The 26,263-nt window shown below is 40.1% G+C and overlaps 1 protein-coding gene across 7 annotated transcripts in view; it reads right to left on the bottom strand.

The window, feature by feature from the left end:
- The window catches only part of LOC134342756 (receptor-type tyrosine-protein phosphatase T-like), a 1,640,095-nt gene that overhangs the window by 89,501 nt on the left and 1,524,331 nt on the right, over positions 1-26,263 (bottom strand). For all 7 annotated transcript variants that reach the window (XM_063041291.1, XM_063041286.1, XM_063041287.1 and 4 more), the window contains one exon: positions 23,279-23,466. In XM_063041291.1, the coding sequence (XP_062897361.1) occupies positions 23,279-23,466 (188 nt within the window). The remainder of the gene's footprint in view (positions 1-23,278; positions 23,467-26,263) is intronic.

Raw genomic sequence — 26,263 nt, 5'->3', positions numbered from 1 at the left:
TTCTCGTATAAACATCTCATTGTAAGATATTCATTTGTTACCAAAAGTTACTCTTTCCATTATTCTTTTTCTGAGGTTCTTTTTAACATTATGAGTTTGAACTTTTTGCCAAGTAGGATCAGGATAATTTTGAACTGTTATGCACCTTTGTCAATTGACAGATGGTGTACCCCACTCTGTGTCTGTACAATATGTCTGACAATCATGGCTTTTTGAAATTGGAATTTTATCAAGCTACGCTTAGGTTTTCTGGCACTAATGCCTTGCACATAGCACTAGAGTAGGCAGACACATAGTTCTCCAGTGTGTGATCTTGTAGGCAGAACAAAAGAACAGCAGAAGCACCTGGCTGGACAGGTGGACACTTTACATTAACGTTACCTTACTGGGTAGTCAATTCAACTTACACATTGCAGGGCATGAAGGGATGACAGAGTTAAATAGGTGCTTGAGACCAGTAGGTGGTGGGTAATATTTGGAAAGATGAATTTGTCCATTTAATTTTTAAATACTATTTCCCTCATCTCTTGGCATATAGGTTTTACTGAAACTTCTGCCAAAATGGAGGAAACAATATTGATTTGATATCCAGCAGCGCAAGTGCCAATATTCTTTTCTTTTGACAATCGCTAATGTGGCATGTTTGGGAGGAAGCCCAGAATGTTAAAATCCATAAATGATGTTAAAATGCATAAACATGAAAACTGCACGTTCACATGTCAAGCTGATTGTAATCCACTAATGCCCGACTGCTTCAGCAAGCTGTCATCAACCTTACATACAGAACCTGGCATCCTTATGGACCAATAATTATGGGGAGCTGTCTCCTTGTAGTCTGTGCCAGTGAAGAGAGACAAGAGCTGAGCCATGCCACCTGTTACAAGGAAGCTTGCAGATGCCACATGAAAGAAGGTTGGCATATCTGGTGGCATTAATGGCTAAGTCTGGTTGTTTCTATCTGTGACATACTTCTGAGCATGGTGTCATACAAAAGAAAATCCTCATGATTACATAGTGCATCAATGGCCTTCTGTACCATGAGCCTCCTCATTCCCTGTGCGACCCCATTCATACTTTCCCACATCCGCATGAAGGTTGAAAATATGCGGAGATGGCTTTTATGTTTATAAAACTTCTGAGATTTTAATCAAAGGTTACAATCTCCTTTTATTCTTCTTTCCTTTCATACACATTTCTGAATACTGGCATGCTCTCTGGCCTAATCATTACTGGGGGAAATTGTCCACTGTTAACTAATTTGGAAAGAAAACTTTTCAATTTGCACAACCTGCTCACTATAGAGATGAAAAAAACACCTTATTAATTCAACTAATTCATTCAGCCAGCAGAACCAAAATACCAATGCATTCAATTAGCATTGTTTGTCCTTTCAGTCTTAAACCCAATCAAAAATGTAAATGATGCCATCATCTGTAGGTCCTGGCATTTTCATTACCGTTGCATCAAATTCAAATTTAAATCTGTACATATATTTGGAAACAACTCAAACACAGTTGGGGAGGCAAGCAGCAAGGACACAGTGTACCGAGAGATTTTGGTATCTGGGCAAATAGTGGGCAGATGAAATATCATCTAGGAAAATCTGAAGTTGTTCACTTTATAAGAACACAAGAATGGATTATTGTTTAAAAGGGGGGAGAATGTTAAAAGCTGCTTTACATTTATTTGTGGTGACCTTGTGCATGAACCCTAAAGTGCAGAGGGTAATAGAGAAGGCTAATGGTATCGTAAACACAAAATAATCTGCAGATGCTGGGGTCAAAGCAACACTCACAACACGCTGGAGGAACTCAGCAGGTCGGGCAGCATCCGTGGAAAAGATCGGTCGACGTTTCGGGCTGGAACCCTTCGTCAGGACTGTAGGGGGAAGGGGCAGAGGTAATGGTATGTTGGCTATTATTTCAATGGGGTTGGAAAAACATGAGTGTAGAAGCCTTACAGCAACTGGACAAGCCATCACATCCAGAAGAATGTGAACAATTTTGGTCCACTACTTGAACAATAATATTATTTTAATTGATACTGTTGATAGATGGTCCCAGGTTGGGAGGAATTTTACTATTAAACAGGTTGGAATATGCTCTTTGGAGTTTAGAAGAATGAAAGGCAGTTTTATTGAAACAAGATTCTGAGAGGTCTAGATTGATCAAATACCGAAAGAATGTTTTCTCTCACTCGGGAGTCCAGATAAACTGGGTATGGTCTCAAAATAAGGAAATGATCTCAGAATAAGATTTAAGGCCATAACGAGGAAGAATTTCTTCTCTCATAGGATTATAACTCTGGTGTATTGAAGGCTGAGGCAGCTAGTTTCATGGTTAGGTTAGGTTGGGAAATAAAGGGGTATGAAGAAAAGGCAGGAACTTGTATTCGAGGAAAGTCCAATCAGCACTGAATCAACAAGATGATGGATTCAGTTTGAGGGACTGAATAACAACATCTGTTCTTTTTTGCATGGTCTCGTGATCCTTAGTAGAGGTCAGAATATAGCTGAATCAGTGTTTTCACCATAACTATCAATGTCACTTCATATGTGAAATTGTGCTGTTGACAAAATTAGTCAACAAATGCTTAACATATTTATAGGAACCAGATACACATAAATGTTGATATACATATATATATATATATTTATAACGTGGCAGACACAAAGAATTCATTAGGTGCTCACCAATAGCTATTTCTAAACTCAATTGGACATGATGTGCATCACACATTTGCACGTACTTGGAAAACAATTTAAAAATGCAGCAGTCAGCCTCAGAGCACAGCTGCTTGACAGCTTTCTGAACATCTGATCTATCAGAACCCCTTTATATATACAGCTAGCTTAATGTAATATCAATGCCTTCTGCAGTCTGTGCCTTTACCACATAGGTGTCAAGATACATGCTGTATTGCAGTCAACAGGCCATTAGGGATCACAAAATCTCTTGCACAATCTTTCATTTCATCACCTTGCCAGTGCCAAGAGCACAAAGAAACAGAACAATATGAATAGCATTAAACTTGCAGGGTAGAAAATACTTGGTTAGGTTGGGAAGACATTGACTTTAATAACATGCACTTAAGGTTATTTGTGTCACCCAACGGTGTTTTATATCGGAGGAACATAAACTTGCAACAACCTCAGAGCACTAATGCATCTGATTTAATCTTAAGACCTTTTTGTAAGCTGACAAGATCTGAAGAAGGCAATTAGAGAAACGTGCTTGCTTGTCAGCATAAATGAAAGCCTAACTATTACACATTAATCATAGAAGTGCCTCTTATTAGAAAATTCCATTTGTTAAAACCTCCCGCGCTTTATCTAAACACATCAGAAAAGATAACATTGCTGTCTATATTAAATATAATCTAAATACACATGATGAAGTTTATTGTGCCAGTCTAACCATGTGGCTGTTCATAACCATTTAGAAATTTGACAGAAATATTGCTGAAAGCATGGAAAATACGAGGGGTGATTGATAAGTTCGTGGCCTAAGGTAGACGCAGTCAATTTTAGAAAACCTAGCACATTTATTTTTCAACCTAGTCCCCTCCTACATTTACACACTTAGTCCAGTGGTCGTGGAGCATACGGATCCCTTCTTTGTAGAAGTCGGTGTCTTGGACCTCCAGAAGTGGTCCACAGCAGGGGTGATTGATAAGTTCATGATCTAAGGTGGAAGGAGATGAGTTATTAACTTCAAACTTCTGCATTATCACTCAAAGAATTGAAATGCACGTGCATGTAATGAGAGCTGTACAACTCATCTCCTTCTACCTTAGGCCACGAACTTATAAATCAGCCCTGCTGTGGACCACTTCTGGAGGTCCAAGATACCAACTTCTACAAAGAAGGGATCCGTATGTTCCACGACCACTGGACTAAGTGTGTAAAAGTAGGAGGGAACTGTGTTGAAAAGTAAATGGGCTAGCTTTTCTAAAATTGACTCCTTCTACCTTAGGCCACAAACTTATCAATCACCCCTTGTATAACAATGTAAGACAAGAGATGTATTGAAATAAAATAAAAAAAGGAAAGTATGAAATACTCCGTCTTTCAATCTTTATTGTTGGTGAAATATTCCATTGTTAACTCATGTTAAACGTGATAGTTTCACCTTGTACAAACTTATGCTGAAATAATGAAGAAAAAGTTTTATTATTTGAATCAATTCATTCATCCAACAGCCTATCCACATTCATGTAAAGAGCTGGATTGCACCTTGCATCGTCAAGAAGCAGTGCTTCAGAAAGGCGACGTCCATTATTAAGGACCCTCATCACCCAACGCATGCCCATTTTTCATTGTTACCATCAAGAAGGAGGTACAGAAGCCTGAAGGCACACACTCAGCAATTCAGGAACAGCTTCTTCTCCACTGCCATACAATCCCTAAATTGACATTGAATCCATGAACACTACCTCACTTTTATTGAATTAAATATTGCTTCTGCTTCTGCACTATTTTAAATCTAATTTATATGCATATATACTTACTGTAATTGATTGATTGATTGATTTATTTATTTTCTTTCTATATTATCATGTATTTCATTATACTGCTGCTGCTAAGTTACTAAATTTTATGACACATGCCGGAGGTAATAACCCTGATTCTGATTGGCTGCGTTTAGCAACAAGCCAAATTGGATTCTGCTCAAAATTTTTGCACAGTTGGTCCAAAGCAGCATTGTAGTACCATTGTAGCAGGAAACAAAAGTGTTAAACATGGCCTGTGCTATTCTAGACAAGACAGATTAAATTCAGACCACAGTCAACATGAAAGAAAGGAGCTGCTCATGGTAAATTGGCTCATTGTTTGGCAGGCTGGTAAACCATATTTCTTATAGTAGGTAGGCAGCAGCACACTGCCTATTACAGAAAAGGGAGAAGCTGCTGGGGAAAGGAAAAAAAAACCCCAATTAACTGAAAGAAAGAAATATTTTCAGAAGGAAGATATATACGGCGATAAGAGTTCAGAGCATTGACTGGCCCAGAAGCACATCTAGAGCCACTGTAAAAAGAGAGTGCCAGGATGTGTCTCAAGTTGTCTCCGCTGGCTGTATGCATCAAGCAGACAAGAAGTGTCATGACCTCACAAAGTACATCACGGAGAGCTGCGCAGCATTGCTAATACTGTTCCTCAGAGATGGCCTTATCCAGTCCCAGTCAGACAGACCACATGCACACGCACAATCTCACACAATGCACCCTCAAAATAGCCAATCAAACTAACTAGTATGATATCCACGTGCCATCTTGAACATTTACCCACTCAGCTTCCAAATTTGGATAACAAAAAGACCAGTCAACAGACTTCATCTCCTCATTTTGGGCTAGAACAAGGAACAGAAGAGAGCCATACAGTTAGGGAACAATGTTTCTCCAAGCTGGATGAGAAGATTCACTCGTGGGCAGAGTGATGACTGAGAAGCACATGACCTTTTGAGAGGAGGTCGTGTGAATCCTGCCACTATGCTCATTGCCTTTTGATGAGGCAAAACTAAAAGGATGAGAGAGCACAGGAGCCCTCGAGCTGCATTCATGGATAATTTAGACCCAGGGTCCTTCCCCTGAGGAATCGGTTGAGGAGTATGAAGACAAAGAGTAACCTTGCAGGAGTGGAATAGAGTGCTGCTCAGAGAACTAAACTGATCTACGAAGTGGTTGCATAGGAAAGGCACAAGAACATTTATCTTGAAAGGCCGGGCTTTATGTTTATTTATTATCTGGCTTTGTTATGTTGCAGGCAAATCCAATGACACTGACAACATACATGTGTATTCTCACCTGAGGCACAAAATACCTCTCAGCGTGCAGAGATAAATCAGGCTGGGCGTGGAGGCAGCGCCGGTACTTAATACCTTACAATGCTTCAACTGGTTAACACGCACAAAGTGCTGGAGGAACTCAGCAGGCCAGGCATCATCTATGGAAAAGAGTAAACTGTTGATGTTTCAGGCTGAGACCCTTCATCAGGTGAAGGGTCTTGGCCTGAAACATCATCTGTTTTACATCCATGTGCTTGAGGAGAGGCTTGATTGTTGCTAGATATTGAGGGATGCTTTTTTAAAATAAAATGATCGCTTCATAAGATTGTGAAATAATTTGACCAATGTCATAGCTGTAAATATTAATATAGAAATGACCTGAGCATGAATCTTGATGTGAAGATCACTGCTAATTCAGGAGCCTTTGCTGCTTGGCACGCATGCTCTTTCCATACGTCGAATGACAACCATGGAGGGAGTGGTCTTTCAGGAAGCTGAAGAATATAATCATGTTCATGTGACAAGAAGCAGCAGCATTAATTGTTGCCCATTGCCTTCATTGATGTGTATGACTGAAAGCAGCAAGAATAATCACAAGAACATGGGTCAAAAGTGATTATTTGAGTAGGAATGCATGAGACCAAAGTGTTTTTATCCAACCATTGCAGGTTAAATAAAACACAATGGCTTTACCAATGGGAATTTATCACTTCTTCCTGTCTGTATATCTTGAAATGGTCAATTTGGAAAATAGCTTAAAGTAAACGACACTGGGAAGTAAATGAAGGACTTGTATGGCCTTTAATGGCTGGAAATGTCAACCCCTCAACTCATCTCCCCAGTCTGATGCCAATGCCGATCTGATTAATTATATCCTGGTATGAATTACTGTTGGGGGTATGTGGAGTGCCCAGGGAGGGGTACCCACCTCTGAGGAAGGGGCTTGTTGCGTGCATACCAGGGTAGCTGACTCACCTTTGATCCCCGTTGGACACTCAGCTCTCACCTGTGGCTCCAATTAGCTGTCTGCATGTCACAGCAGCCACAACCCAGTACACCGCTTCGACAGGTGGGCTAAAGCAGGTGAGGGTAGCTGGCAGACTCTTACCCCTTGAGGTAGGGACATGCCTGTCCTAGCATGCAAAGCCAGCTCCTGTGGACTGGGCAGATGAGATCTTCAGTGAGATACAATGGCTAAGAATTTGGAACTGCAATGCTCCGTGGAGAGTGAAGGGCATAGCGAGGCACAGAAGATGTCATGGTCATCCTATCCAACTAATACCGCAGTTTGTGATGCTTTCTCATACCACTGGACCCAGACTCCTGAGGGCAGGAGAGTGGAACTTCCCGGTGCAATGACTTTTCCACTTTAAAAACTCTCTCACACAGGTTTCCTGTCATTGTTGGATACAATGGACAGTCACCAGATGAATTACTGTCAAGTGTATTGGTTAAAATGGTGAAAAGGCTCTACCAATGTTGAACAGTATTCCAAGGTATGTAAAGATCTAATCAATGTTCAGAGTTGTAATGTGGATTGCCTCAAGGAATTCATGTTTTGTGCAGAAGTAAAATTCCAACTACCAGTAAATATAGAACCATTTAAACAAAGCAAAAGTAGAATATCGCTGTTTTGGAAATGTGTGATCATGTTGGGCACGATCAGAAAAAAGTCCCCATTATGAGGCTTCCTACTTTTTCCTACAAGTAATCTGTTACCATTTCTTGTCTGGCTCTCAATATGGGGTATAGTGATAAAGTGAAGCCATGATCAGCCTCCTCAATCTGCACCTGATGTATTTTAGTCCAATGAAAGTTCAAAGGAGTCTCACAGGAGTCAAGAAACAGGAGAATGATAAATAAGTTTCAATACCTTCATCAGTTTTGACCTAAGTCAGAGTGCTACATTAAAACTACAAGCCCATCAAACCAAAGCAGAATATAATCACAGTCATTTAGAGTCTCACGTTGGATTGTCTGAAGTATACATACAAAGTCATTATCTTTGTCAATCTGCTTTATTTCAGGAGATAATATTGAATACAACAAAGAAAAGATCACAGTGAGAGAGCTGAATCTATGTTCCTGCGTAGCAACAGCTTCTGTTGCTATGCAAGGTCATACATTGAAACAGGTACTCAAAATGCTCGACAATGATTTCTCTGGTGTCCAATTTTACTTCGAAACCACAAAAGAAAACTGCTCAGAGGCACCTGATAATGCTCATTCTGAAACAAGGTATTGTTTCCAGCTAAATAAAGAAAATAAATCCTGTCTATTATGGGTATCATTTCATAAGGATATATGATCCATTGTTAAAAATATACATTTTTTTTAATCTGCCACAAAGGAAAAGATCTTATTTTGTGTATTGAATAAGAGTTAATTGATAATCTTGCTCCAAAGGGAAGAGTTTGCATATTATGATAGAATTTTACATTGATTTTTAAAGTGATGTTCAATCTGAAACCAGGGGCTTAAATAAAAGAAAAAGGGGAAGAGTGAGTTGTTTGCAATGATTGTTTGGAAAAGATGCTGAAATGTATAACATTGGATAAGCAGTGGCTAGAACTGCTGTGTAATTTCACAAAACCCAACAGGAAAAGTGTATCAATGGCTGATAAGAGAACTGAAGAACAGTATGAAATTCAAGGGAGAGGCTGATAAAGTTGACAGAAGCAATAGGAGGCATGTGGATCTTGCAGCTACCATTGGGCCCAAGGTACAGAAGTCTGAAGACCCGCACCACCTAGCTCATAAACAGCTACTTCCCTTCAGCCCACAAACAAAAGAAAATCTGCCGATGCTGGAAATCCGAGCAACACACACAAAATGCTGGAGGAACTCGGCTGGCCAGTCAGCATTGATGGAAAAAAGTAGAGTCGACGTTTCGGGCCGAAACCCTTCAGCAGGCCATACAGTTCCCGAGCCATAAACACAAGAGATTGTGTAGATGCTGGAAATTGAGAGTAACACATACAAAAGGTTGGGGGAGCTCATCAGGTCAGGCAGCATCTATGGAAAGGAATAAACAGTCAATGTTTCAGGCCACGACCCTTCAAAAGTTCCTGAACCAACTGGCGTGACCATAATCACTACAGCCTTATGACCACTTCAATCATCTTGCACTAAAATGGACAATCATTGTTCTAATTGTGTTCTTTCTTGTAAAATTTGGACATATTTATTTTTTTCCCCGTGATTCCTGCTTATTTGATGCCTGTGTTGCTGCTGCAAGTAAGTATTTCCTGACACATATGCCTACACGTACTTGCACATATGACAATAATCTTGATTTTGACTTTGACTGGAAATGTTTTAGAACTGAACTAAAGAGGATCAAATAATCAATAATGAAAGGGAGATAGAAAATTAGAATAAATCAGTAAGAAATAGTGGCAAGAGTTTTTAATGATATTGTAAAGACTATTGAAGGCAAATGTGAGTCCCTTCTAGGTGTAGATGGGAGAGTTTATAATGGAGAATAAAGAAATGGCAGAGGAATTAAACAGCCTCTTCATGTTTGTCTTCATGCAATATGACACCTGTCAGAAATATCAAAGAGCTAAGAGTCTACAGGAATGAGGATGTGCAGAAACTAAGTGTTAAAAATATGCGAGGGAACTCGGTGAAAGTACAACCTGATAAATCCCAGAACACCGAAGGATAGTCGATACCCTTTGTTTCAACTTATCCATGCCAGGCAAGATATCTACCTTTGCTAATCCCATTTGCTTTCTTCTGTCCCATATCTTTTGTAAACATCTCCTTTCATGTAACTGTCTAAGCATCTTTCGGAGATTGTAACTGTACCCTCTTCCTCCACTTGCAGCTCGTTCCACCTACCCACCACCCTCTGTTTGAAATTGTTGTACCTCACGTCCACTTTAACTCTTTCCCCTCGCACATTAAGTCTGAACATCCCATACTCTGGGAAAAAGACAGTGACTACCTACCTCCTACATTTATTTATTTATTGACGTACAGCACAAAACGGGCCCTTCTGGCTCTTCGAGCCATACTGCCCAGTAAACCTCTGATTTAATCGGGACAATTTACAGTGACAAATAAACTAATCAAACAGTATGTCTTTGGACTGTGGGAGGAAATCAGAGCACCCGGAGGAAAATCACATGGTCACAGGGAGAATGTATAAACTCTTTGCAGGCAGTGGCCAGAAGTGAACCCGGGTCGCTTGTATTGTAAAGCGTTGTGCTACAGACTGTGCTACCATGCTGCCCCTCATGGTTTTATAAGCCTCTATGAGATCACCCCTCATACTCCTTTGCTCCCTTGACAGTCCCAGTTTGTCCAGACTCTCCTTATAAAAGTAAGCCCTCCAGTCCAGGTGACATCTGTGCGAATTTTAATCTCTCACTTAATCCCATCCTCCTTATAGTATGGCAACCAGATCTGCACACAATACTCCACGTATGGAGCTGGGACCGTACACATATTGTACAGCTGTAACATAACTTTCCAACTCTTGTTCTCGTTGCCATGACCAGTGAAGGAAAGCACACCACACACCACTTTCACCAACCTGTCCACGTGTGTTGCGACTTCCAGAAAACTATGCATCTTCTCACTATTACCATCAGGTAAAGAAGCTTTGAATCCCACACCACCACATTCTGGAGCAGCTATTACCCTAAATTGCTGGGGTTCCCAACCTGCGTTCCACAGACCCCTTGCTTATTTCGATTGGTCCATGGCATAAAAATATTGGGAATCCTTGTTCTACAACCATCAGTTTCCTGAACCAGTATGGATAATTTCATTCACCACTACTCTGAACCGATTCTATGACATAGAGACTTGGTTTCAAGGACTCATTATACCTCATGTTCTCAGTATTAATTTTCTTTGCACTTTGGTTGGTTGTCAGTCATGATATTTTTTGGTTTTCATAAAATTCTATTGTATTTCTTTTTTATCTGTAAATGCCTGCAAAAAATGAATCTCAAGATAGCATATGGTAAAATATTCACTTAGTGGCCATTTTATTAGTTACATCAGTACACCTGCTCGTTAATGCAAATATCTAATCAGCCAATCAGGTAGCAGCAATTCAATTCATAAAAGCATGAAGACTTGGTAAAGAGGTTCAGTTGTTCAGACCAAACATCAAAATGGGAAAGGAATGTGATCTAAATGACTTTAATCATGGAATGATTGATTGTGTCACATGGAGTGGTTTGGGTAACTCAGAAGCTGCTGTTCTCTTGGAGTTATCAAACACATGAACCTCTAGAGTTTACAGAGAATGGTTTTCTAAATCACACAGTGATAGGCAGTTCTGTGGGTGGAAACACCATGTTAATGAGAGATGTCAGAACAGAATAGCCAAACTTGTTCAGGCTGACAGAAAGGCGACAGTAACTCAAATAACCATGCATTATAATAGTGGTGCACAGAAAAGCATCTCCAAATGCACAACATGTCGAAACAGTTAACGTTTCAGCTCCAGGGTTCTTCTTCAGCCTGACATCAAGGGTGGGGAAGATACTGGAGTTAAAATTGAAGTATATAATAACTCAGCACATTGGAAATAATAGGGTTGAGAAGTGTCAGGTTGAACTTATGAAAGACATGTATGACTGGTTTACTGGTGCAGCAAATCATAAACATAAGAGATTCTGCAGATGCTGGAAATCCAGAGCAACATACACAAAGTGTTGATGAAGGGTCTCAACCCAAAACATCAACTGTTTAATAATTTCCACAGTTGCTGCTTGACCTGCTGAGTTCCTCCAGCATTTTGTGTATGTTGTTCAGATTTACTGGAGATCTTAGTGAATGTGACTCTGCTATCCATCCCATAGGATGATGATGGTTCCTTTCAGTCAGTTAGTGGGGTTTGATATGTGCATCCTGGAGTGGCTGTACAGGCCGATCCTTGACAGGCACTGCTTGCCACATACTTGGCAGGTGAGGCCTGGTGGGACAGCAGGGGCAGAAGCTCTGTTGTGGCGCATCCTGTGTCTTTCCTTTGTTGCCTCTTCGAGCTTGTTCTCAGCCGCGTCCACACCCTTTCTGATGGCATCCCTCCACTGTGAGCGATCTTGAGCCAGGTCCTCCCATGTTGCTGGGGCAATGTCAGCTTTCTTGAGGCTCCTGTGCAGAACATCCTTGTACCGTAGTCGCTGGCCTCCTCGTTTTCTTGTACCACTGGACAATTGGCCGTACAAGATGTCCTTGGGCATTCTTCCGTCAGGCATTCTGACAACATGCCCTGCCCAGCGCAATTGGGCTGAAATCTCCAAGGTTGAAACTGCTGGCATTCGGGCTCGAGAGAGGACCACGGTATTGGAGACCTTGTCTCGCCAGGTGATCTTCATCAGAGAACATTGGTGATGCTGCTGCAGTTGGTCAAGCTAGTGTAAGTGACTCTGATATTGGCACCACGTCTCACAGCTGTATAATAAGGCTGAAATGACAACGGCCCTGTATACCTTGCACTTGGTGGCCAACCTGATATTCTGTGACCAAACTCGATCTTCCAGCTGAGCAAAGGCAAAGCAGACTTTTCTGGTTCTTGACCCAATCTCCACATCCAGAGAAGCTGAGGATGTCATTATGCTGCCTAGATAGCAAAACTTGTTGACAGCATTGAGACGAGTGTCATCAATGAGGACAGTTGGTTCTTCATAGCCTGAGCCAGGAACCGGTTGGTACAGAACTTCTGTCTTTTTCAGGCTGATTGTCAGTCCGAAGCTTTTGACTGCACTGGCAAAGCGACTGGTGATCTCCTGTAAGTCTTCGGGAGAGTGGGCAACCAGTCCACAGTTATCAGCAAACTGTAGCTCATGCACCACAATGTCCTTGACTTTTGTTTTTGCTCTCAGTCTTATGAGATTGAGGAGACCGCCATCAGCCCTCATTTGTAGTAAGACCCCTGACTTCAGGTTTGATGTGGCATCCTGAAGAACAGTAGCAAAGAATAGTCCAAACAGAGCAGGATTAGTAGGACTAGTAGATTAGGTAAGTAAACCCAATAAGGTATTTGGATTTTCAGAAGTCTTTTGATAATATCCCCCCGAGGAGGTCAAACAACAAGGATATAACACATGGATTTAGGGATAAAGTACTGAAGGGAATACAGAATAGCTTTGGACAAAAACAAAGAATGGAATAAATGGATCCTTCATAGGTTGGCAGGATTCTGTGGTTGGGCCTTAGCCATCTGTGATCTATACCAAGAGGGCCAAACATTATTTTCCAAGTCTGCTGAATGATCAATTTGAGGTGGGATTATGAGTAGAGAAAGGGTGCAATTAGGCTTCAAAATTCAGTCCTGACGAAAGATCTCTGCCCAAAACATTGACTGTTTGGTCCTTTCCATAGATACTGCCTGATCTGATGAGTTCCTCCAGCAGTTTGTTTGTTGTTGCTTCAAGATTGAGTAAGTGGACAAGAATGTGACAGATGGATATAAATGTGGAAAAATATAAAGCTATCTATTTTAGTTATATAATGCAGAAAGACAGAAATTAGGTAACGCTAATATTCAAAGGGCCAAGTTAATCTTGTACACAATTCACTAAAAGGCAACATGCAGGTACAGCAGTTGGTAAAAGAGGCAAATGGTACATTGGCCTTTATTAGAAGAGTAAAGATGACGTATCGCAATTATATAGGCCCTCAGTGAGACAAGGAGTATTGGTAGAGTTTTGATCTCCTTATCTAAATAATGATATATTTACCATAGAGGGAGTACAGCAAAGATTCACAAAATTGATTCAAGCTTGTTGGATTTGTTGCAAGAGGTAAGAGTGGGTAGCCTGGGATTGTATCCTTGAGGATTTGGCAGAATGAGAGATATTCTTATTACAGAGTTCATACAGGGTTCAACGTGGCAGCTGCCATGAAGATGTATTTTCCAGGCTGAGGAGACTAGAATAAGGGCTCATATAAGGGAAAGCCATTCTGAAATGAGGTGGGAAGAAAATTATTCATGTAGAGAGTGATAAATCTTTGGAATTCTCTGCCCTAGAGGACTGTGGCTGCTTAGTCTTTGCACTCAATTAAAACAAAGATAGATTACTGGATATTCAGGAATTTCGGGATATTGCAAGACTGCAGGAATATGGCAATGAGGTAGAAGATAAGACATGATCTTAATGAAAGGTGGAGCAGGTTCAAATGGCCTACTCTTGTTCCCATTCAAGAATTTCTTGTGAACACTGACCAAGATATTCTGAAGCTTATTGTGGGCTCTTGTTGTAACCAAAGCTATCAAGTAACAGTGGAAGAAATGTATGCTTGAGGTGGCAGTTTGCAGTGTCAATCAAATGGCTACATTGTCACAGATGATGTTAAGCTTCTTGACTACTATTGCATATGCAGTCATTCAGGAAAGCAGAGCATCCTGCTCTCCTCCTGACTTGTTTCTGGTCGAGGTTGTCAGGAGGTACAATGACAGCAGGTGGCCTAACCATTGACTTGCTTTTGTAGCCATAGTATTGCATAGCTGCTCTGATCAAGTTTCTTTCCAGCTGTGATTTCCAGGATATTGGTAGCTGCAGACTTAGCCATGGCAATGCTCTTCAATGTTAATGTTAAGTGGTTATGTTGTATCATGTAGAGATGGGTTATTGCCTGGCAATTTTGTGACTTAAGTGCTACTGTGGAATAGAATGTGATGAAAAATGATAAAAATTCAGTTTTTCTAGGAGTTTCATTGACCTTTCATTGAACCTAGAAAAATCCTCTGAACAAACACCTGTCTAAATCGCTGTCTAAATTGGGAAAGCCATTCCACAAACTAGTGTAGCAACATATGTACAGAATCATACCTTGCAGACAATGGGACAGACCCCTTCATCATATTACCTGGTTTCACCAGCAGGACTAATCAAACAGAAGATGCAGCACAGCAGTACTGAGGAAAGAGCATCTTCAGCATGGACTCCATGCCCCATTGAAGACTCATGGTATCAGATCAATCATGGGCCTGATTATATTTGCAACAAGTGAATCATAGGGTACCATGGTAACATAACGGTTAGCGAGCCGGGTGCGTCAGAGTTTGAAATTTAATTCTGGCGCCATCTGTAAGGAATTTGTATGTTCTCCCTGTGACTGCGTGGGTTTCCACCAGGTGCTCCAGTTTCCTTCCACAGTCCAAAGATGTACTGGTTAGTTGGTTAGTTGATGGTTGTAAATTGTCCCATAATTTTGTTGTTCCTCCCCATGGCTTCGTAGCACATCAGTCTGTTTGTGATGAGACCGGATTGCTCTATTAATGCTCAACCCAGCATGAATGGAAAGCATGCAAAGAGCCAGCCAGGTTTGAACCCGAGACCACTTGCCTCAAAGTTCAGTGCAGATGCCATGACGCCACTGGCCAGCTTAAGGATATCCTATAATTACAGTTTACAGATCCTGTTTACACTTACTGTTCTATATATTTGGTAACGATGTCCACAGAAAAAGAATCCCTGGGCTGCATATGGTGACATGTTTGTACACTGATAATAAATTTTGCTTTGAACTTTAATTAGGCTAGTGTTAAGCAGGCTGGTTGATTGGCGGCACAGCTCTTTAGACCGGAAAGGCCAGTTTCACGCTGTATCTCTAAATGAATAAATACTGGGAAGAATTACTGACAGTACCAAGGGGCAGAATGTACTCAGGGTGGAGGACCTCAATGTCCAATGCCAGGACTAGTTTGGTAGCACTGCTACAGACCAATTTAGCCATGTACTGGAGTCCATAGCTGCTGGAATATAGTGAGAGAACCAACTTGACCTCAACCTCACCAACCTATCTGTGGTAGATGGAGCTGTTCATAATAAAAAAATTAGCCAAAGTGACTACTGTGCAGCCCTGGTGGAGAGAAAGCCCAATCGTCTCATCAGGAACGTGCTCCATCATTGTGTGTGGCACTGCAAATGTGCTCAGGAGCGTTGTCTCAGACAGAACTGAGAACTCAAAACTGAGCATCCTTGAGGCTCTGTCGACTATTAGGAGCAGTAGAGAGGTGCCCCATCTCAATCTGTGACATCATTATCTGATAATTCCTCATTCTGTCTGCCATCAAGCCAGGGGATGAATCCTGATTCGGTTAGGAATGTTGATCCAGATAATGGGATGCCAGCCACAATACAGAATTACTAGCTTGCAATAGCTTGAGATGAGTGATCTCACAAGCAATACATCGGATCAAACTCTGCATTCTATCACATCTGATAATGAATGGCAGTAGAGAACAAAACAGCTAACAGGAGGAGGAGAGCCCAAGCATATTTCCTTCCTCAGTGCCCAGCTAACGAAAAGGCTTCGGTCCTCATAATGCTACTAAGCCAGGATTCCCAGCATCAGTCAACAGCCATTCTGATTCACTCCTATGGACAGCCAGAAAACTGGAAGCAGCAAAGTCTATAGAACTAGGCAACAAGACAGATGTAATATTGAAGATTTGAGCTTCAGGACTAGCTGAACCTCTGGTTAAACTGTTCTAGTATAATTACAATAGACCTAGTAATATGAATTTTTTTTAAGGTATGTATAATCTGTTCACAAAAAGCTGGACAAATTCAATCCAAACAAGAGAAATTCTGTAGATGCCTGTAAATCCAAGCAACACAAACAAAATGTTAGAGGAATTCAGCAGGCCAGGCGGCATCTATGGAAAAGAATAAACAGTTGACATTTCAGGCCGAGACCTTCATCAGAATCAAATCCAGTCCAGCTAATTACTATGCCAGAAGTCTCCTCTCAATGATAAGTAAAGTGATACAATGGGCGCTGATGGTGACATCAAGGGATACTTCCAAATAATCTACTGCCTGATGCCCAGTTTGGGTTTTACCAGTACCGCTGAATGCCTGTCTTCATTACTGCCTTAGTCCAAAGTGCAGAATACTGGAATGAAACTAGAACATCCTGGAAACTCAGCATGTGGAAAGAGTTAACATTTGAGGCTGCATAATCTTTTTCTGAGCTTTGAAGTAAGCTCTTCACTATAATCTTTGCTTCATTTGGCACTTTAACCCATTTTGTTGCTGAGTTCTGTTAGTCACTAATTTTCTGTCCATACACCTTCAGCCTCTTTTATTCTTGGCTCCCAGTCCTGATAACAAGCCTATTACGTGGCATCTGATTAATTGCCTTTGGGAAGTCCATGTGAAACTCATCAAGTGTATTTATCTTTTTTAAGATTTTCATTCTTCAACCATTTCATGCTGCCTTTCTTAAACCCTTTTCCAGGTGACTGTAAACTTTTTCCCTGACCATGATGTCTTGATCCACTTCTGATCATAAGCTGACTGGTCTACAATTATTAGATCGAACCCTTCACCTTTTTGAATAAATATTTAACATTTGCAATTTTTCCAATTGTCAGGCACACTCCTGAATCTGTTTATGTGTGAAAGATTATGACCAATTGCCACCCTTACTTTAATTAGCAATTTATGTTACAGCCCTGATGGTCCAGATGATTTACTTACTCTCAGTGTAGCTGGCTTTTCTTGAACCTTCTTTTTGTCAATTTCCGGCCCAGACCAAAAACTTGCTTAGAGCTGTTACAGAAGCCACATCTAATTGTGTGCTTTGTTGTATTATTTTATGAATCAGTAAGGTTGAAACTGAGCAAAGGAGATTCAGCCCATGAAAATACCACGACTCATTATATTTTCCTTTTTATAAATCATATACAATTATTTTATAGTGTTCTCCTATCTTAAAACCTAATGGTTTATATGGCACATCATGACAATTATGGAAGGATAGACTTTTTTTTTGCTTGCATATAAGGAATACCTTTCATCACCTCGAACATTAGAAATATTTTCCACCAAACTAGCTGCTTAAGAAGTCATCTATAAGTAATTTAGCAGCTAATTTGTGCAACACAAGTGAAGTTAACCAGCAATGTGATAATGATTGGGTTTGTGTTGACAAGTCACTCAAATGCATATTTTAGGCCTGCCCAGTCCATTGGCATACAGTATATTCTGCAGGGATATTCCCCCCTTGGGAAGGAGTCAGAATCTTCCATTTTTGCCTCAGCTGTAAAGTGAACTATAGGCCTCCTTAAATCTTATCTTCAAGTATCTAAATCAATTTTGCAATCATTCAAAAGCTGCAATAACTGAGCCAAGACTTATATCACTCAGTAATTTCTTTATGGCCAAATATACCTTGTGCTGATGTGTTTAAGTAAAACGGGGCAGCATGGTTAAGTAATCTATTACTGCACCAGTGATCTGGGTTCAATTCATGCCGCTGTCTGTAAGGAGTTTGTACGTTCTCCCTTTGTCATCTTTGTTCTTGATAAAAGACAAGCTTTGTGATGGTTTAAACTAACACATATTTATTCACAGGACACTACAGTCATGGCATCTAGCTCCACACTTTTGTGTGCACTCTAAGTTCACCAATGACACTTCTGGTTTCCGGTGCACCACCGACTTTGCAGAATGGGAAATGAAGTTCTTTATTATGTATACACAAAACACAACGATGTGTGTTTTCTCTGGGTGCTCTGATTTCCTCCCATATTCCAAAGACGTATGGATTAGAGGCTTAAATGGTCACATGGGTTTAATTGGCAGGTGTGGGCTCATTAGGGATGTTGAGCCTGTATCTCTAGTTAGAAAAAACCTTGTGTTCCACTTTTCATTTTTGGAACTTTGCCAAGCATCAGATCACTTGAGAAGATTTTTGTTTTCTGCCAAATGAAGTGGCAATGCATGGTAGCTCCTTTGCAAATTCAGAGGTTTCTTTCCTCGATTAAAACTCCACTTATATTTCAGAATGAGTGGAACGTTATCAACATCTACAAAATCACACTTACCATTCCGCCTTTCTCATTAAACATTATATACTCCAAAGCTCTGAAAATGAACTTGTCAACATTTATGCAGCTTAAGTAGCTTGTTAGGTGCTTGAGAAGTGTTAAGCGATCATTACTGTGGTGATTTTGTGATTGACTGATATCCATCATTGCAACTAATGGAATAGTAGTCTTGAAAATTATGCCAGAAGTGCTAATTCCTGCACTTCAGTAAATGGCTTATTATTTACAATACATAAACAGGAGGTTTATTATTTACGATACACAAAATGGCAGTTCATTAAAATCCATCTGACGACTTCTTTGGAAGAGAATTGATAATCTTCTATTTCTTAATATATGCAGGACAATTTGTGTAATAACACACCACTAACTTAGGTGTCTTCCCTGTCTGGAAAATTACCTAAAGTTGTTGACAATTTTGAAATAAGACCATACGACATAGGAGCAGAATTAGGCCATCCAGCCCATCAGGTCTGCTTGACTATTTGACCATGGATGATTTATTTTTCCTCTCAATCCCACTCCCCTGCTTTTCACTACCTACTGGTTAACCTTTTATCAATTGATTCCAGGGAAAAAGATTCCATTTCACATGACTAAAGGTGGTCTAAAAGGTGCTCTATCAGAGTTGAAAAGCAAAAATTATCCAGAAAATTTCAGCTTCTAAATATTTTAGTGGGCTAGTGCGGTACTAAAGCAAACCAATGTGCTACTTTGATGACTGCAAATTAGAAGGATGACTTGATAAGCTGCAAACAATCTCTATAGTTACAGGCAGCTTACACAGATTTGGAATCAACTGAGGTTCATGTGTTTGCTCAATAATAAATGAAAAATGAAATCTCAGAAAAAACCTTTGATACAAGGTAAAATATGAAGGAGCATCATATAATGTTAAAAGCTCATTGATTTTTTTTTGTATTTGTTAAAATACCATATCACATGAAGGTAGAACAGTACCAGCAAAGGTTACTTCAGCCTTTCTTCTTGTGCAAACTCTCAAAGTATCACACAACTCAGATAGACTATAAGAAAGGAACAGAAGTCGGCCATTCAGCCCATCGAGTCTGCTCCGCCATTTTATCATGAGCTGATCCATTCTCCCATTTAGTTACACTCCTCCACCTTCTCACCATAACCTTTGATGCCCTGGCTACTCAGATACTTATCAATCTCTGCCTTAAATACACCCAATGACTTGGCCTCCACTGCTGCCTGTGGCAACGAATTCCACAGATTCACCACCCTCTGGCTAAAAAAGTTTCTTTGCATCTTTGCTCTGAATGGGTGCCCTTCAATCCTTAAGTCATGCCCTCTCGTACTAGACTCCCCCACCATGCAAAACAACTTTGCCACATCCACTCTGTTCATGCCTTTCAACATTCGAAATGTTTCTATGAGGTCCCCCCTCATTCTTCTAAATTCCAAGGAGTACAGTCCAAGAGCGGTCAAACGTTCCTCATACGTTAACCCTCTCATTCCCGGAATCATTCTAGTGAATCTTCTCTGTACCCTCTCCAACGTCAGCACATCCTTTCTTAAATAAGGCATCCAAAACTGTCCACAGTACTCCAAGTGAGGTCTCACCAGTGCCTTATAGAGCCTCAACATCACATCCCTGCTCCTATACTCTATTCATCTAGAAATGAATGCCAACACTGCATTCACCTTCCTCACCACCGACTCAACTTGGAGGTTAACCTTAAGGGTAGCCTGCACAAGGACTCCCAAGTCCTGTTGCATCTCAGAACTTTGAATTCTCTCCCCATTTAAATAATAGTCTGCCTGTTTATAGGTTAAAGAAATGAAAAAAAAATCAAGACAACAGAAAGCTCCTGTATATGAAATGATGAACAATTAGCCCACACAAAGTACAGTCAAGCCTAGTTCATTGTTTTAAGATGAAGCTGTTTATATATTATCTCAGGAAGTGGAGGAACATTCAGTCAACACTATGCTGGTACTTATTCATTCTTATAAGGTGGTTCCTTAAGGTTGTTGCAGCCAGGGTGTGGTACTGGGGACAAGCCACCACTTCCTAACAAATGCTGCCAGTGACGTGAGCTTCAAATGCCTTTGATAACCAAGTCCAGCTCCTGCCCTTCACATGTGGCTTAGCTACTAAACCCAGCAGAATCGTTTCTACTGACAGGAGAATGAGCAAAAGCAGGTTACTGGTGACTTAAATCCGATCACTTCGGGCAGATGGGGATTGTCAGCCGTGGTTGGCAGCACATTTTGGAGAAGGAAAACTCTGATTTCAAACCACCACTGCCTTGTAGCTATACCTACTCAAGGGGAAGGCTTTGGGAGTAAACCTCCAGGAAAAGCTCCAGAGCTGGAATCTCTAAGGTAGTCCTACATTGAGCTCAATGCTGACTGGCAACTCCTGTGATGCTGCTGGTACCAAACTGTATCGGTCTCAGCTGTTCCTTTGGGTTCATCAGATACGTGGAGAGGGGAAACTTGCTACATGAGTAACAGCTTGCTTTCCATATCGTATTGCCCTGGATTGCGTATCTAGATAGCTAGGATGCAACATCCATGGTCAACCATGACAGATAGAGACCTTACTCACTCATTCTTATGTATTACACTCCTTCAGGATTCAAAGCTCTTGACAAAATTACAACATGAATAATTTGGGTCATCTTCTGGGCTCAATGAGTATCAACAAAATGTTTGCTTACTCTTTTCAAGTGTTCAATGTACGTAATAATATTTTAAAGCTCTGGCATAATTTTGCTGTAAATTGATTGGAATTCAATTGCTGATGACACTAAGATTGAAGGCATTGTGGACAGCGAGGAAGGCTTTCAAAGCTTGCAGAGGGATCTGGACCAACTGGAAAAATGGGCCAGAAAATGGCAGATGGAATTTAATGCAGACAAGTGTGAAGTGTTGCATTTTGGAAGGACAAATCAAGGTGGGACATACACAGTAAATGGTAGGGCACTGAGAGTGTGGAGGAACAAGGAGATCTGGGAGTTCAGATACATAATTCCCTGAAAGTGGCATCACAGGTAGACAGGGTTGTAAAGAAGGTTTTTGGCATCCTGGCATTCATAAATCAAAGTATTGAGTATAGGAGTTGGGATGTTACGGTGAGGTAGTATAAGACATTGTTGAGGCCAAATTTGGAGTATTGTGTACAGTTCTGGTCATCTAACTATAGGAAGGATATCAGTAAAATTGAAAGAGTGCAGAGAGGATTTACTGGGATGTTGCCGCGTCTTCAGGAGTTGAGTTACAGGCAAAGATTGAACAGGTTAGGACTTTATTCCTTGGAGCGTAGAAGAATGAGGAGGGATTTGATAGAGGTTTACAAAATTATGAGGGGTATAGACAGAGTAAATGTGAATAGCCTCTTTCCACTTAGATTAGGAGAGATAAATATGAGGGGACATGGCTTTCGGGTGAAAGGGGAAAGGTTTAGGTGGAACTTCTTCACTCAGAGAGTGGTGGGAGTGTGGAATGAACTGCCATTTGACGTGGTAAATGTGGGCTCACTCTTAAGTTTTAAGAATAAATTGGATAGGTACATGGATGGGAGAGGTCTGGAGGGTTATGGACTGGATGCAGGTCAATGGGACTAGCGGAATAATGTTTCGGCACAGACTAGAAGGGCCGAAAGGCCTGTTTTCTGTGCTGTAGTGTTCTATGGTTCTATGGAATTTGAAAACAATACAAAGTGGAATGCCAATTTTCATTATCCTAAGAAGCGCACTCTTTATTTTGGACCATTGAGTGTCAATGTATTCTTCAATGTCAGATGTCTATGAGTGACATTCATTTACTCATATTCACATTTAGACTGTAAGTGCACCTCAAGAAACTTGTGATTTTGTTTGAAAATATATTTAAACTAGACTATATAAGATATGAGTTATTTGGAAGTATGAATAAGACTACATTGTCAAATGCAAAAATGAGAGACTCTTGTCTTTAGATACAACCATTCAACAATCGCTGTGAACCCAGAGGTTGCACATTACTAATTCTGAGGTACCACTAAGTTATTCACTGGCAGAAATCTTTGTTATTCAGGTTGACTGCAACCAATACAGAGTATGATCATACACAAGCTTATTTATTCTTATTATTCATTTTGAGGCTCATATTTAACAGCTTAATGTTTCCAGTTGATGATAGTTCCCATTGGCCTTCATTCATGAACTGACACAGAAGCATGTTAAGAATGGTATTACCGACAGTGATATCTTGACTCCTACATGCCATCAGATTTCAGGCAATTAAGGTGGCATTGGGTCGCCCATAGCATTGCATATCTCATATGTGACACAGACGGAAGCAATGAACTCAGATGCTACCCATGCATGCGTCATGTTCTTTATCAGCCATGCCCTGTTGTGAAGCTGCAGTCTTTGTTTTCCATTTGTGTAGTGTGATTTCATAACTATCATGATAGAATGATAACATTGCAAAGACAATTTTGAGCTACAGTACTCCTGTGAGAAATATTGCACAGAACTCTGACTTTATCATTTTTGAATCTTTCCCAGATCTGTCTCTGAAGGCAAAACAATATTCATATCTCCACTATAAATTCCTTCTCTTTTTTTCTTTCACAGAGGTACTAAACCCTCATGGAGTCTAATTTTTGGGCCTTTTATTTTAAGAATGGGTTTAAAAGAGTGAATTGTGATGAATATGAATTTGGACTTACCTCATACTCTTCTTTAAAGCCATAGCCCTTGCCACATTTCATCTGTGTGATGTGCTGCAGTAAGTCTGCTACTCGTATAGCAGGCTGAAATTGTCCAGATTGATATGACATTTCAACAGGTTCGCAATTCCTATAGGAATGAGTTTGAACAACCCTAGTAGTCTGGTTCATATCTTCATGGTTGCTGCCTGCATTTAGAAAAAAATGTGATAATTAGAAATCAGTGTCCAATCTGAAATCCTTAAAAGTCATGTTCAGAATAAAATAACTATTTTGCTAACTTCTCTTCTTCTGCTTACATTGATTTTTCATGTAGACACACTAACACACACGTATTCACTTTTATTGCATGATGACCTGTAGCTAAGGATGATGGCAGAATGGCAGTGTGGAGGATCAGAGGGATCTTGGGGGCCTGTGTCCATAGGACACTCAAAGCTGTTGCACAGGTTGACTGTGTGGTTAAGAAGGCATACAGTGCATTGGCCTTCATCAATCGTGGGACTGAGTTCAAGAGCCGAGAGGTAATGTTACAGCTATTTAGGACCCTGGTCAGACCCCACTTGGAGTACTGTGTTCAGTTCTGGTCACCTCACTACAGGAAGAATGTGGAAATTATAGGAAGGGTGTAGGAGAGATTTACAAGGATGTTGCCTGGATTGGAGAGCATGCCTTACGAGAATAGGTTGAGTGAACTTGGTGTTTTCTCCTTGGAGCGATGGAGGATAAGAGGTGACCTGATAGAGATGTATAAGATGATGAGAGGCATTGATCATGTGGATAGTTAGAGGCTTTTTCCCAGGGCTGAAATGGCTAACATGAGAGGGCAGTTTTAAGGTGTTTGGAAGTAGGTACAGAGGGGATATCAGGATTAAGTTTTTTTAGGCAGAGAATGGTGAGTGCGTGGAATGGGCTGCTGACAATTGTGGTGGGGGTGGATGCAATAGGATCTTTTAAGAGACTCCTGTATAGGTACATGGAGCTTAGAAAAATAGAGGGTTATGGGTAACCCTAGGTAATTTCTAAAGTAAGTACAAACGTACATGTTCAGCACAGGAGTGTGGGCCGAAGCGCCTCTATTGCGCTGTAGGTTTTCTATGTTTCTAAGATGAGTAAAATGGAAATACAAATTAATATTGTGAGATCAAATAAGATGAAACTGAAAAAAATATTATTTAATCCATGGGGAAGAGAACTATATAATATGATGTCATCATGGTAAGTAACAACTTTTGAATGAGTGCTATATTCTAAGGTCATAGATGACAAACTTCCCAAAATATAAACATAACACACTGGAAGTGTACTGAAAGTGCTATGTAAATGCACATTAGAATTTTACTTCTATTTTAAAGTGTTCTACAAATGTACACACAAAACAATACCAAGACCAACAAAAGTGAACTTTTTCGGTACGTAACTTGTCATTAACTATGTGTGGAAGGAGTCCTGAACAAGAATTTTCTGTTTTCATTCAGATTTCCAGTATTGGTAGTTTTTTTTATCAGTCTATCTGAATTTTCCAGATGCATTGAGCAACTTAGAAAAGCTAGCTGCAGTACTGATTGGAAGTCACTAGAAGTCACTATCAGACTTAAGAAGTGAGGTTATCTTACTGAACATTCCTAGAGACAGTGGGAAAGAACTGCACCAGTTTTGATTCTGCCAGTCCTTCAGGGCTCAGGTTGATTTGCTTCTGAGGTGAGTGATGAGGCCAATGTGGGAGCTTCAGAGCTTTCCACATCTGGGCCGGAGGAGTCTGACCGGTCAGGCAGATGGTGTTTGAGAAGTGGCGTGTTCCTTCCACCCCTCGTTAATGACAACTCCTGAAAAAGTTTGCATTTGTTGATTTTGGTACTTACTGTGTGCATATGTTTAGAACATTTTAAAATAAGCTTCTGTAAGCAACTGAAATGGTTTCAATTAAGAGATTTCAAAAAAAAAGAGCTACAACCTGGAAACTAAGGATTTGAAAAGGAAGTGCTTCTTGATCAAACCCATCACCATTAGCCAAAATATAAAATCTCCCATCAATCAAAATTTTAAAAAGTAGACTAATTTATAATTCCAGAATACTGAGCAGTATTCCATTTGCTTACATCCTAGCTGGAAAAATTCTAGAAATTTTGATATGAATTTATTGTTTAACTGTGTGGCAGTGGTCAGTTTTCCAAAATGTAAATTAAACTAAGATCCAAAATCACTTTTAAAGGATATCATAAATATATATGCCTAATTTGCAATGAAGGAGTTTTTAGAAAGAGATGTACAAGTCATTGCCATCAACATTTCACATGAACTGAATAAGAATGACCTTTGAGAAAACAAATCTAAACAGGTACCAATTTCAATGTGGATACTGTTTAATTTTACTATAAGTTAACCAGAGAAACATACATTTAAGAGAATATTTGCATAAATGAACTGAACATAATTACTTCTCCTTCAAAAATTTCCTGATAATTTAAAAAAAAGTATTTGCCCTCCTCCACTCTTTTCTGCAGTACACATGCTTGGTCAAAGCATCACCTGAATTAACATAAACATCAATAAGTTTATAGTCAGGAATATTTTTGACATTTTTAATGCCAGCTAATTTGAATTGTAACAGCTTCAACTTATTATCATGACAGAAGTTATTTATGTCATGCTTTTAATAAATTATAGTACGGGAAGATCTTATTTTAAGCAACATTGGACAAAATGGTAATTTTAATACATACAATGTTTTGCACTGAAAAACAGCTATAAAAGGATACAGGAATGAAAATTATAATAGCATATGCAAACAAATGATATTTTATCATTGATTGCGGAACTGAAACATACTGCCCCGCCTCCCTTTTCTGCTGGGCTGCATCAGGAGATAATGCCAAAGCCAGTCAGAGTGAACATGATTGGTTCAATTACTAAGATTAGTTTCAACAAACTATCATTGCATTTCTCTGGATAATTTTATGGAGAGAAAGCTCTGATTCCTCCAGG

The sequence above is a fragment of the Mobula hypostoma genome, chromosome 2 (genome assembly GCF_963921235.1).
Source record: "Mobula hypostoma chromosome 2, sMobHyp1.1, whole genome shotgun sequence".
Taxonomy (NCBI): domain Eukaryota; kingdom Metazoa; phylum Chordata; class Chondrichthyes; order Myliobatiformes; family Myliobatidae; genus Mobula; species Mobula hypostoma.
The sequence above is the reverse complement of the archived record's forward strand: the minus strand, read 5'-3'. Positions and strand labels throughout refer to the sequence as shown.